Source organism: Falco peregrinus, chromosome 6 (assembly GCF_023634155.1).
Source record: "Falco peregrinus isolate bFalPer1 chromosome 6, bFalPer1.pri, whole genome shotgun sequence".
NCBI lineage: Eukaryota > Metazoa > Chordata > Aves > Falconiformes > Falconidae > Falco > Falco peregrinus.
Window position 1 is genome coordinate 29,062,925 of NC_073726.1, and position 14,070 is coordinate 29,076,994.

General features: G+C 45.8%; 1 protein-coding gene across 1 annotated transcript in view; it reads left to right on the forward strand.

The window, feature by feature from the left end:
- Nucleotides 1–5,585: 5,585 nt before the first annotated feature.
- The window catches only part of ITIH5 (inter-alpha-trypsin inhibitor heavy chain 5), a 49,693-nt gene continuing 41,208 nt past the window's right edge, over nucleotides 5,586–14,070 (forward strand). Inside the window, exons 1-3 of the mRNA XM_005240173.3 lie at nucleotides 5,586–5,813; nucleotides 9,614–9,658; nucleotides 13,657–13,820. Coding sequence (XP_005240230.2) covers nucleotides 5,694–5,813; nucleotides 9,614–9,658; nucleotides 13,657–13,820 — 329 coding nt within the window. The 5' untranslated portion in view covers nucleotides 5,586–5,693. The remainder of the gene's footprint in view (nucleotides 5,814–9,613; nucleotides 9,659–13,656; nucleotides 13,821–14,070) is intronic.

A 14,070-nucleotide genomic window follows, 5' to 3' on the forward strand; every position in this document is an offset into this window, starting at 1 on the left:
CAGTGCCAACTACATGGGGATGGTCACTGCCTTAGTCCTGCTGGCCACACTTGTTTCTGATACCGGCCAGGGTGCTACTGGCCTTCTTGGCCACCTGGGTACACTGTTGCCTGATGTTCAGTCAGCTGTCAACAAAAGTAGCATAATGAGGGATAGGATTGACCCTACTGTACATCTTTGTCTCCCTTTTTAGTCTTTTTAGATTTTTTCTGACCATATGGTGCCTGATTCAATTTCATTACCTGCCATGCCACAGAATGGTATGAATCCGGCCCTTGCTGTTTTAATTCATGCCATGCACAATATGGGTGAGCCCAGTCAGAAAGCTCAGAGCAAAACACCAGCTCTGGGGAACTTCTACACTTCATCAGATGACTCCTACCTCCTGGAGTGAGCTGCCCTGCATTTATCATCATGTAGGCTTTTTGAGCAGAGGGGAATCTCACCATTAAAATCCCAGGCACGCTGCTTCAAACTGGAGGTTGGCTTACGGCTCTGTGGTACATAAAAAAACAGGTTGGCTTTAGATTGTGTAGTCAAGGGACTGTCAGTCTAACCATATACCTTGGACTCAGTGTTTACTTGGCCTCTTTGGTGGATTTTGCTTTGTAGTCCTAGCAGTATTTAAGTCAGCTTAAGAACACCTCCATGAGTGCTGTCAGAAATATGGTTATGTCAGGGTTTAGCCAGGACTTCAAGAGCAGCAGGCATGGGGCACCCAGTCTGTGCTGTGTTGATGGTATCTAGTATAGTTTGAATTTTCTATCTAAACTGAGTTCTGTTCCCACATGTACCTCTGGCTCAGAGCGACCAGTCCTTTCTCATCAGAAACATAAAGCTTAAGATAGTTGTTCTGAAGGTATCTGGGACCCTGGACTGGGAAGATAATCACTGCTGGTCTGAGCAGATGAAAAAGTCTATTTAGAACAGAATTTTATGTAAACATTAACTTTGTAACCCCTTATTTCAGTCCCCTCATAACCACCGAATGTAGCTATTTTTTTTTCAGTAAACGTAACAAGGTTGGGAAATCAGCGTGACCACTAGATGGCAGGAACTGCTCAAATATACTGTCCCAAAATCTGAAAAATTCTCAAGAAGGTACGGAAAAAGAAAGAAAATATATGGGAGGAACAAGTGCTAAGGATGCTCAGAGCCCTACCATTTGCTACCAGGTTAAGTGAATTTCCCTAGAATTTCAGGAGGAGGACAGGGTCTCAGTAAGATGTTTTGTGGTACATACCCGTTGGGCTGTTTCATGAGTTGTTTTCTCATGGCTGGGATTCCTCTGGAAGGCAGCTCTCAGCTGTCCTCCCTGAAGTGCTTGGAGTTACTGCTGGGCCGCCTGTCCCTCAGAATAATGAATTTGTGTTAATTAAAACTTGGCTTGCACCCAGGGAGAAATGCTCACAATTTCTGTGCCATATGAGATAGTCAGTTTCCCCTTCCTGTATTGAATTTCTTATCTGTAAACTTCCAGTGATCCAGATAAGAACAGGGTTTACCTGCAAGGCAACACACCCAGGGTGCCTACTGCCCTGAGATTCATCCCACTACACACCAACCATTCAGGGAAGTGATATACAGACACACAGAAAAGGCTTTCTTGGTGCTTCAGCTTTATTCTCTTTGTACTGCCATTCAGCAGAGACACACCGGGTACTGCCTGTCTGCCCTGATAACTTCTCAAAGTGTGTTTCACAGCAGCCTCACAGACAAATCCAGACATCCCCAGCACCAAGGCCCTTTGGCAGAGACTTTGGGTGTATTTAATCAGATTTTGAAGTTCTGAAATGCTCTGCTGGGTCATGGTGCACACAGCTCATGGTAACAGGGGGATCAGCAGCCATAGGGATTCCAGAAAAGACCTTTCAGGAATACAGGCACCTCCCAAATAGCATCAGAACTGGGCACCACCAGGTTCCATCCAGATGTTTCAGAGGAGACTGATTATATTAAGACCTGAAAGAAAATATTTAATATAATTCCCTGAACTTCACTGTAATTAATTTTATCTCTGGACATTTATCTATGTCTATGCCTATGTAACCCTTTGGGACTCTTGCCAATTTCTTGGTCAAATTGCTGGCTTTGAATGCCATTAACTTCATCAGTTTGTTAGTGCTTTAGGTAGATACAGTTCCTGGTTCAGACACTTCTAGTTGGGCATTTAATGGAGATGCCTCTGCATGAAGTGGGTGTCCAGTGTCCCATTCTTCTACCTAGAACAGAGAACTGGAAATCTTTAATTTATAAATCCATGCAGCCATGGTACCAATGTTATGACCAAATGCAGCTCTGATGTTTTTCCTTCAGCTTCAGACTGGAGTCAGGAAAACCCCTGCTCTTCAGCTAGAAGGTGCCAACGTTTTCTTTAGCTTCAACACTCCCTGCAGGGTTTATTTAGCTGGTATGGTGAAAATGGGGAAGACTAGTCCTACCCATCAGCCCTGCATAGAAAAACAGGGGGATTCAGATGTGTGAAGGCAAAGTATCACCAAGATGCATGTGTTTGTGTGTCAACACAGATTCCTTGATAAAATATGATCCGTTCCAGGTGAAATGTGTGTGGAAGCTCAGCTGCTAGATCATGCCTCTCTCCCATGTCTTCACTTATGCTGGCCGCAGGCATGCCAGGCAATTTAATTTACTGAGCTCCCACCCAAAGAACAGCTGCTTATTTTGCTATGTCGGCAAAAGTCAGCATCAAACACGTCTAATGTGAACACACTTGAATAACTGCTTATCTTGGCCTCCAACAGCATCCCCAGAACAGCGTCTGCCATGTTCACCCCCAAACTCAGGAGACTGTATTCCAAGGTGGGAATAATGTGAAAAGAAGAGGGATAATGTAAACAATCAAGACCCTGGGCTTAATGTTCACTCACCAAACGTCACCTCATCTGAACAACGTTAAAACACACCTTGGTTTTATTTACCTATGTGCTGTATCCTTAAGTGCCCTTGCTGAGAAGAGCATGAGCAGAATTGGCTACTCCTAATCATTTTGGGAAGGGCAGTGCTTTTTCCAGCTCATTCTCTCATGCCTGTTGGTTATCCTGTACCTGCTCTTGGGTCCTGTTTTGGTCTGGATATCCCTTTTTCACCCAATGTGCTTAGGATCAGCTTTGTTGCCGTATCTTTGCACTTCTCACTGTTTTGATTTACTCTGGCCCTGAGCTCCTCAACTGTGCAACAGAGGAAGCAGAAGCCTCCTGATTGCCCAGTGGTTGTTTCAAACTGGCAAACATCTCCCCTTCCTGCCCAGGAACTACTTTCACCTCTAGGGTTAGCAGGGTAGCTTTGACTTGCTTTTCCAGAGGTGTCTTGGTTTCCTCTAGATTTTCCAAAACAGTAGGAAAATCATCCTATATTGTTTTAAAGGCCATTTCCAGAATTTCTAAGCATATGCTTCCAGACTTCTATTCATCTGTGTTTCCCAGTTGGTGCAACATGGACAGAGCAGGTTGAAGAGCAGCCCACCCCATTGTCAGTAGTGGAGGCACAGGAAGCTGCTGCCCTTCTCATGTTACTCCACTGCACTCCTGTGTCTGAGCCAGGCAGGACATGCAGGAGCTGAAACAAACTGGACCCAGATGAAAAATACTTCAAACCATTTTTTGTGTGTCCTTAAGCCAGGTCTCAGCCTGAATCATCGCTTTGAAGTCTTCTTGAATTCCCAGCTGGATGGTTGAGCCCTCTTCCATGTGAAATGGTGAGGAGCTGAAGATAATGCCTTGACTATCTTCTGGCAGGGACCAGATCAGCACAACAACCATTTGGGGTGTCTCTGAGGGCTTGAAGCATCCTGCCCCAGCCTCCCTCCATCTTTCTCCCGCCATCTTCCCTTCTCCAGCCACATAAGCCCTTTGTCATTCCCTGCAATGGTGCCCAGCTCTGCAGCTCCCATCGAGGATATGGCTACTCCAGAGGCCTTTGTACCTGCCAGTGGTGGACTGGTTGCAGTGGGAAGGGGGTTGGTCAGGCTTTTGATTCCTTCACTTCTGCTGGCAATGCCAGAAGGGGCCTGTGTGTGAACACGGTGTGGCCTCAGCCTAAGTCTGAGCCATTGATTTGCTAAAGGGGAGCTCCAAAGGCTTGCCGTCCCTTCACTTCACCTCCAGCTCCCCTCATCCCTTCCAAATGGGGAGCAAGCACCTTCCTGCTCCTCCATTACACAGGCTAGATATGGAGGATGTAATTCTCCCAGGACATATGCTCTTAGTGGACATACGGTTTCAGGCAGGTGCACATGTGTCTGTCCAGAAGGAGAAAATCCAGTGGCCTAAGGGTGCGTTTCCAGATCTCAGCAGGGCTGGAGGGACACACTGGACTGTCACTGCCATGGAGCGGAGCTGAAGTAAAACAGCTTCAATCCCTGATGACCCAGAGCTGGAAAGGAAAAAGAAAATACAGTGGTTCCATTCCTGACAGGTTTGTGCATGCAACACCTAGCACCTGAAAAAAAAAAAAAAAAAGCAAAGAAAAAGAGAGGAAATTTGGATCTGTTGGGTTTAAGCAGTTACTGCTGGCATAGAAAAAAGAAGTAAATGCATCTGATTTGGGGTTAGGTGAGCGCTGTAGGTGCAAGTTCCGGAATGCCTGGGGATTAGGCATGCCCGGTGTGTGCCAGCTGGCACAGCCCTGCCTGGAGGAACATCCCTGGGAGCTGCGAGGTGGGGACCCAGCCTGCCCAGCCGTGCCCACCTTGGCCCTGGGGCTGCTGGCGGAGGAGAGGGTTCTGCCTCTGGGAAACTGGAGGGAAGAGTGGGAGGCTCCCCTCAGCTTTGCCCAGCTGAGAAGTGGAGTCCAGATGATGAGAGAGGGGTGAAAGTACAATGGGTCTTGGCGGTGTTTGCCAGCGGGGAGGCACCTGGCTGCCAGGCAGGGTGCCAGGGTGAGGGTGTGGAGAGAGCCCTGCCCTGAGCCAGGGTGGTGGGCCTGGGGGGCAGCTTCCACAAACAAACCAGGGTTCTCCAGACTGCGGAAAAGGAGAAGGTGTCCCTTCAGAGGGGGTGAAACCAGAGGGTTTTACTAGCCCTTGGTAAAGCCCCGGCCTTGAAGCATGTCCTTGGGATGTGCCCCCTAAGGGGGTGCTTTTTAATACGGACTGTGGCATAAGCTGCTCGGGCCTGCCTGATGCCATGGCTGACCCCATGAGAAGACACCCCAGCAGCCCAGCACATCCTTCCAGCTCCCCCTGGCACTGGGCACCAGCTCCTCAACGGCCATCTTAGGCCCTGCCTCAGACCCCAGCCAGGTGAAAGAAATGTCTTCTTGGCCTTCCTCCCGCGCCGAGGGCTGCCATGGGGCTGGGGTGCTGCCAAAGCGATAGACAGCAGCACCTCAGGGACCCCTGGTGCCACCCCTCTCCGCTGCACCAGCCAAGCTAGGGGATGAGGAGGAGGGTGGTGTCCAGAGGGACACGGTGGTGGCCCACGGGACCCCCAGCTGAGGGGAACAGCTGCAGGATGGAAACCCTGCAAGGACTCCCCGCAGCCCCTGGCAGCACAGGCAGCCACCCTGAGCAGAAAAGGGGCCGGTCCCGAGCTGGGAAGGAGGAGAAAAGGGTGGGTCGGTTTGTCTCCTGTCAGCTTCCCTGCAGCCGTCGGGCTGCACAGGCAGGGCTGCAGGCAGCGGGGCTCTCCTCTCACCTGTGGGGCTGCAGCCCCAGCCGGAGCTCCCCCTCCACCATGATCCTTTGGCTGTGGCTCTGCTGGGGCTTCTCCACCTCGGCGGGGCAGCCCGACTCGGAGCTGATGGCAAGGTACCTGGAAGAGAAGCTGATGGCAGACTACAGCATCATGGAAGAAGTAGGTTTTAAGGCGGTTGTCGTTTGGGAGCATGTGGTGGCCGGGGCTGGCTTGTCCCCTCTTAACCATCACTATTCAGACGCAGGGCAGTTTGCTAAAACCGCGTTTATTGCACCTGTCCCTGCAGCATGCCCGTGGCTGTGGCAGGAGCTCAGCTCTGTGGGAGGCTGCTGCTAGTGAGCAAGGCGGTTTGTTGGAGGTGCTAAGCCAGGGGAGCCCCGGCACCCTCCTGTGATGGGTGCTGCTGCCAGGGGATGGGTTCAAAGCTGACACCCCCATAGCTGTGCTAACAAGGCATGTCGCAGGGACAAGGGAGTTAACGCAGTGTCCTGGCCTCATGCCAGTCTGAGCAATTCAGAGTATTTCAGGCTCGGGGGAAAGTTTTTCTGCCTATGGTCTCAGTCTTACCGTACTTGATTTTTAACTCGTGCTGGTTGAAAAAAAACACATGAATTCCAGCTTGTAAAATGAATCTTGACCAGCAAAGAAAGAAAATATATTCTGCACGTGAGGGCTGTTATGCTGTGTTGTTGTGTGGCTTAGAGTTTCAGGGGAAACGGGGCTGAAAAAGCAACAAATGTTTTGCAAGTTAACAAGAAGGTTTGGGTAGTGGTTTGGGAGGCTGTGATTTAAAAGGCTGAGCTTCAGATCTGTGCTCACATCCTTCAGGTTTGTAACAGATACCATGTGTGACTTTGGGTCACTTAGGGCATCAGTTACCTAAATTTGATCAGATCTGAGAAGCTCTGTAGTATCTGAAGTAGCCATATGGGACTGGCAGATACAATGCAGGATCTGTGGAAGACCTGTGCCTTGCTGGAGACCAGGGGGGATACCCTTGTGTGTCTAAAATGTCAGTAAATGCCTGTATTTGGCATCTTCTGCCATATAGTAAGTGGTAAGAGTGAGACTCTTCATATATATCTGTACCTGTCTCAGAGTTGGTCATTCAGTCACTCATCCCACCTAGAATGGGAAAATGGGAAGAATCTCCCTCCAGAAGTGCCCATGTCTCTCTACTGTGAGGACCTCAGCAACTTTGTTGTCGATCTGGATTGCTATGAACACATATTCCTTGTTGGGGAATTCTGCCACAAACCAACATTGTCTTGCAGACCCACCTGCCCAAGTGGGAGAGAGTACCTCCACCACTATCCCGGCAGTGGAGTGCTATCTGGGAACACTCACCTGCTTTAGGGGGAAAATCAGTTGCAAAGCTGAAGCAACTGGCTTACTGTGTTGAAATAACCTGGCTGATCTTGCTTCAGGCATATATGGGGGTGTTTTCATAGGAACTGTGTTGCTGGCAGACCAATGGCAGCAGTATCTTCCAACAGAAAAGCAGGGTTGTATAAAAAGAGCTGGTGACCTAGTTCCCTAGGACAGCCAGATCCAGAAGAGGCCATACGTCTGTCTACTAAACATAAGCCAGGTTACAAACAGGCAGATGCTTCCCTAGCTCAAGATACTACACCATAAACAAGTATCTAACAGATTCAGGAGAATGCATAGGGCTGTGTGTAACTGTAACGTCCTGCGAGGATCTTCCTACACAAAGGCAGATACAGACGCAGGTCTTTGCAGTATTGTGGTATTTGCAATGAGTGTGGATTACTTGTTGACTTATCCAAAGATTGACCACTCTGCTAAGGTAGTTGACAAGCTTGCTAGTTATTACTGTTGCTAGAGGTAGTTCTTCTGGACAGCTCTTCATGGGTAGTTGGGTTGCTACTGCCCAGCTTATTCTCTGTATACTATGCTAAGACGAGCAGAGGGCAACAGCTATGGGGTCACTGCTAGCAATTACTGGGCTTTAATGAGTGCTTTGGAAGGCTTTAAAGCTAAAGGTTGATAGTAACTTGGAAATTGTTCCATTAGTTTCTAGTGAAACTGGCTGATCCAAAACAGTTAAATGGATGGATCAGTATCATAAACCCTGCAGCAGTGCTTTGGCAGTAGTCATGAAATGCTAGCAAACAGAATACTGTTACCTGGTGATCCTTAGCTACTCACTGATGTCTCCTGGTTATCCTCAAGACTTTAGAAGGCAGCTTTTGAAGGAGCTGAGTCATAAAAAGCCACCTTATGCAAATAAGAAAACAAACAAAATGAGTGTGTGGTGGGAAAAAGTAAAAGGAGTAACCAAATTTCCAGTTTCACTAATTAAGTCAGTAAAACCATCGTGACCATTCCATACAAGACAACAGGTGGATTTTTTCCACAAGGTAATCCTTTAGAAAAAAAGCACTGATGACCACTGATCTCTCATCTCTGCCTCTGCCCCAAGCAGGACCAACTTCATAGACATTTGTTGGGCTTGTTCTGAAGAACCTACAGTGATGGAGGTGCTTTACTTGCCTGAGATAAACAGATCCAGACAGAAAGTTTCTTCCAAAATTTAAATTGGAGAGATTTCCTTCCCTCTCCCCTCTCTCCTCTCCTTCTCCTCTCCATTGAGAATTTCCCAAGAGAGCTGTTTTCCCTTGGTTCTAATTTTACAAGATGTTGGCTAAAATAATGCAGAAGGAAATAATAAAGATTCTAGTGAAGGAGACTTTAATTTCTCCCTGGGGCTTTCCTGAGCTTTTCAATGCTCGATATAAACAGACATAAAATAACCTCTTTGGCAAGGACTGCTGTTATTTCAGTGTAAATCAACAGAAAGGGCAAATCAGGTAAAAAAATATAATTGCATTCCTCTGCTCTCTGGAGTTTCACTGACATTTTAAGAAGTCACTTGGCTTTCCTCATCAACAAGAGACTTGTACTCTCTGTTTAGGGGAGGGATTTGATTTGGAAATGTTGCTAAGCTGAGTCTTACACCATGTGCAGGGGAGAAGTCAGAGAATATGTTGTGAAGGGCAATACAATGAATATGATTGCATTGTCATAGATGAAGCACTTCATTTCATGATGAAATCTGTGGCTGAGTTTAAATATCTTTATTCCCTTTTTGCACATAACTAGTGCTTTACTGTCACCGCACAATAAATCCATAGTACCTGTGGAGAGTTTTAGGCAACAGGTCTGTTGCTGAGGTAATATCAATAAAGCTGAACCTGTAACATTAATTTACACAGGTCCTCCCTTGGAGCATGTCCACAGGTGCAGCAGAATGGAGTTATGCTTGCTAAGCCCCACCACTCAGGCGCTAGGTGTTAACCTGCTTGCTGTTGAAGCTCAAAGCAGCCACACTGTGCTGAGGACAGCCTCAGGTTGCAGGGCTTGTCATGCCCTCAGCCCTCTCCCTGCCCACTGTCTGTAACCCACGATAAGTGCTAAGCACTCTTGCACAGAGGAAGACTACATCTGGAGTTGGTAGTGGGCTTCGGGGTTTACTTACCTGAGGATGTAGATGGGCCCTGTGTGGCATTTGATGAGCATTGTGAATCATTTAGCAGTCCTTCGCATTATGTGCTGTATACCATGCAACAGGGCAAAGACAGTGACACCAAGCCTTTGCGTGACCCCATAGGAAGCTGTAAGGGAACAGACTTCCAGGGCCAGGACTCAGCACCCAGGACTTAAAGGCTGAGGTTCCTGTCTTCATATAGTGGGTCTCTTGGTAAGTAGCATTTGCAAAATGCACAGTACCTCCTCGCCTGCAGGAGCGGCATTCCGCTGCTGAGCTTTGATCAGTGGGCCTGTTAATATAGAAGAAATTCAGGTTTTAATTTTAACCAGAGGAACATTTGAACCTGGCCATGGGTGATTGGTCACAAATCCATGTCTGGATTTAAACAAGTGGCATGTCTTCTGTAAGTTGACTAGGTTCCATTAACGCCCTTAACTCTTTGCAGGTTGCACGCCGTGTTCCAAGACAGGCCAAATTTTTGCAGAGGCTGGTATGTATCACACTGTGTCTTTATTTCACCTCATGGGAATTACACTTGTTCTGTGTTTATATGCGTGTGTCCCCCTGTGTCCAGGAATGAACTATGTCAGTGGGTGACAGTAGAGTGAGATTCTAGGTAAAAAAATAAAAAATTAAAAAAAAATCTTCATTTTGATCAATGCAGCAGGGACAGGTTCTTCCAGTACTTCCCGGTCCATCTTCTTGACCCCAGATTCAGAGAGAGAACATCCAGTCTTACAAGCCTTAACCATGCAGTGAGCCTTATGAAATCTCACCGAATGTGAGGAGAAAGGGAGAGTTTGCTTTGAAATCTGAGGATCTCTGTTGTTTTCTGTATTGAAATTTACTGAAGAAAGGAATAAACCAAGGGAGCCAATACCCTTCTTTCAGCACAGGAACTTAAGCTTTAGATGTACAGCAGATCTGTGAGATCTAGTTATATTGCTGCACCGAGAATTGCACGGCTTAGATCAAAACTTGGCTGAAGAGACCGGGAGTGAAATTGCTCTTCACAGCTAGTTATTTTTCTGGCTTTTCTGAGGGATGGGGGCTTCCCAGTTGAGAACTGGAGGAACTCATTTCACACACTGAGCAGCCATCACACGTTAATAGCTTCTGGTCCCTTTGATCTTTGACAGATTTGAATCAGCAGCCTAAAGGAGAGCAACTCAGACTTATTACCAGTTTATTATTTCTAATCTGAGATACGGTTAATTTGTTTTGATGAAAGCAACTGATGAAGGTAAAAACATGGAATGTATTTTATTTATCTTCAGCTCTTTTCTGTCTTTCCAAACATTTGATGTAAACAAGCATAAAATAATTTGTTTGGCAAGAAAAATTTAGCTCCCAGTCCATCATAATAACCAGGACACCTTCAAAAAGCGTCCAGCCAACCTGCCTCATAGCAGTGTGCTAATCTGCTGCTTTGGCATTCCCTAGGTTTGTTTTTCATAGGGATAATAAATCACAGTAATAATAATATTATAATATTATTGGTTTTTTTCCCTTTGTGATGCCTCTCATCTTCTGAAGGCCTTAATAAAAAGTGGAGAAAACAAACAGGCATTTACACAGCTGTAAGTCAGAGAGAGCATCAGGCGCTGATGGATTGTGCAAGAGCTCCAGGGAATGTGCAAGAATTGCAGAGTGGAACATGGGCTGCCCACCAAGCCCGACCAAGCACCTGTTTGTAAACTCCCTCTGCCCCCACTGTTTAGATTTTCTTTATAGAAGGAGTGGTAGATCCCTTCCAGGGATGGGAAGATTAATCAGTTCTTTCATCCTTAGTTGTATGTGATGTCCTTATTGAGTGTTTGCTTTCTCCAACAGCATCTCCTATCAACCAGGAAGGAGAGGTGTTGAATGTCTTTTTTTAATTTTTTTTTGCTGTTCCTCAGTCTGTGAGGATACCAGAACTGGAGTTTCTTCAGTGGAATAAAGAGATATGACAGAGATCAGTTGAAGGCAGAAAATAGCAGATTCAGCAAAAAACCCTAAGTGATGTAGTTCCTACTATAAAACACGATAAAGCTGTTGAACTCCTTGGTACAAGTTGTGGATGCTAGAAGTTTACATGGATTTAAAAAGCAGCTGTGTAAAGTCATAGAAGAAAAATCCACAGAGGTTTACTAAGCACAAAAATGCCACCTTTGGCTCAGGAGTTCCTTCAGCCACAAATTACTGAAAACTGAGAGAATATTTCTGGGTAGTATCAGAACAGGTTGGGCTAATTTTCCATTCTTCTCTGAGCATGTACTATTGATCTCTGCCAGTGATAGGCTACAGGATTAGAATTGCTTTTGTTCTCACCTAATGCAATCATTCTTATGTTCTTGTCACAACAAGGGCAAGTCCATGTCCTCTGTCATATTCTAAAGACTTTCTGACTTCAGGTGAATACATCATTACATTCAGTGTCAGATCTGTCACTGCAGAATCACTCGTATCTCAAATAAAAGGCAAAGGGTTAGATCCACTTTCACTGTTGAGCTGTCAGCTATGTTTAAATTCACAGCTTATGATGAAATTCAGAGCAGAAGATCTGGAATCAAAGAATTTGCTGTAGTTTCAGATTTTTTCCTTTGCTTCTGTTATGAAATCCTATGTATCCCTTGCTATGCCAGAGGTTATTAGCAGTGTGGAAGACTGAATGAAACATTAGCTCATTATACCTGAAAATGTTCCTACAACTCTACCCCTGATCAAAACTCCCCATCCTTTCCACTTTCAGAATAATGAGACCAGGAAGCAATGCCTATGAATCAGGGAAGGTCCTAAGAACAGCAGGATCTAGTTTTAATCAACAGTGATTGAGTAAAAGCCACTAGTGGCCTAAGCAGGTGGATATTAGATCTGAGCAGATGTGCTCTAGTCTAGATCCATTGCACTGAGCTGTCTGAAATCTATGAGATGAATCACACCCTAGAAGTCCCAGCTTCTTGTGATTGTACTCCACGTGAGTTGAGCCTGTGCTAAGCAAGATGCTCATGGACACAAAGCATATCACACATTCTTCAGGTGTTAAAGGTATCTATCATGATTAGGTTCACCTGAGACACATTTATCAGTCTTTCCAAACCTTGAGAGTGTAGGCAGGTGGGGCTTTATTCCAAGACTTTTGACCATTTTGTGTTTGTTTCCAGTGGATCCCCATTCTTCCATTTGTCTGGAACTCACTAGCCCAGAAGCTTGGTTAGTTGGCTGCTCAGTAATAAATACAGCTTCTGATGCCATCAGCTACCACAGAAATGTTCTTGTTTCATACTTACACAAACACTTGCTCCCTTTGTTAAGCCATTTGTGATAATTATTTTTGCTCAGAAAAAAAGCCTGCAAGTGCAGCTGAAAAGCACATTCTTGTCTTCACAAGTCTCATGTGGCTGCAACTTTTTATCAGCCTCAGTAGGAAGAGTCTTGCTGTGTTTGGCTTAGTGAAATTGCTCTGTATTTGCAATGTATTTTGCTCTTTAGCTGCCTTTTGCTTTTGAGGGTTTGGTCTTTTGACTGTTTAAGGCAACGTACAGAATTCTTTCTTCATGGCCTGCTTACAGTTAAATACTCTGAAGTCTTCCAGGAAGAAAACTGTTGAGCTCCATGGAGACATTGCTGTCAAAAAACACGTTAGACTGGAGAAATGCTTCAACTCAGGACTTGTGCACAAAAACACATTCCCAAGAAGCAGAAATTGGCTTTCATCTTCCATTGCTACATCATGTGTCATTCATTGCAGTCTCTGCTGCTTCTCTGCTGGAAGGAATCCAATGTGAGCTAAAAGGCTCAAAATATTTTGCTTGAGATGTCACGGTGTCAGTGTTTCTTATTAAGTCTCCTCCATCCATTGGCTGAGACATCCAGGATAGATTCTCAGCAGAGGACGACTCAGTTGACTCCATTAACAACGGTTTTTCTGTTTATGTAACTTATGGATCTGATTGTATGAATTTGAAAGTGCTGCTTCATACGCAGTTATCTCAGTTTTTCAAGAGGTCTTACATCTGCTCTTATGCACAGTACACAGGGCAGGTTCTGTGACATAGTTCTGGACCTTATGGAGACATATTTTGGGCTTCTCTTCCCGGGACATAAGGGACTAATCCTCATCTCCTCACATTGTCATAGTTGAAGGGTGCAGTTTAGGGTATACGTGGATTTTATTAGTGTGTTTCACAGCATAAAGGCTGGCGTAATCAGAGCTCTCATCCTTCTTACCCCTCCCAAACACTGGAGAATGACTGTAGCCTTTGCTCTTGTGTGTGAGCACAGGCAGTGCCATGTTCCTGACTTACCTTTTGCAGCTCACCTGAATGTTTGAGGGCAAGCCCACCTTGTCTGCTGTTGACAGAAAAAAATCCATTTTTCATGCAGAGTGTAATACTCATAGGGTGGTAATTTTCTTGAGTGTATGACGTATTAAAGCTGTTGAAGAGTTGAAGGGGTGAGTTTTCTAGCTGTCAGTGTTAATAGGTAACCTTTCAATACCTGCAGGAAACCAGGCCTCGGATGTCTGAATTCACTGTGAGATCCACAATCATTTCTCGGTATGCTTTCACCACGGTGTCGTGCACAATGGTGAACAGCGGATCTGAGGCACGAGAAGGTGTGTTTGAGATGCAGATCCCAGCTCCAGCTTTCATCTCCAACTTTACCATGTAAGTAATGCTGACAGCTGGGTGGACAATGGCTCTCCCATCCCACAGATAGTTCTCTGAAATTTCAAAAACTGACTAGTCTGCAGCAGGACTCTATCAAGGCCTTTTTGTGTTTCTTTGGGAAAATTAAAACCACACACATGCTATACTCCATCTGAGACTGGTCATGGCCACAAAGCAAGTCCTTGGATGACTGCATGCTAAGATTCAAGTCCTCAATGTACACGGGGAAGAAAATTACTCTATTTCC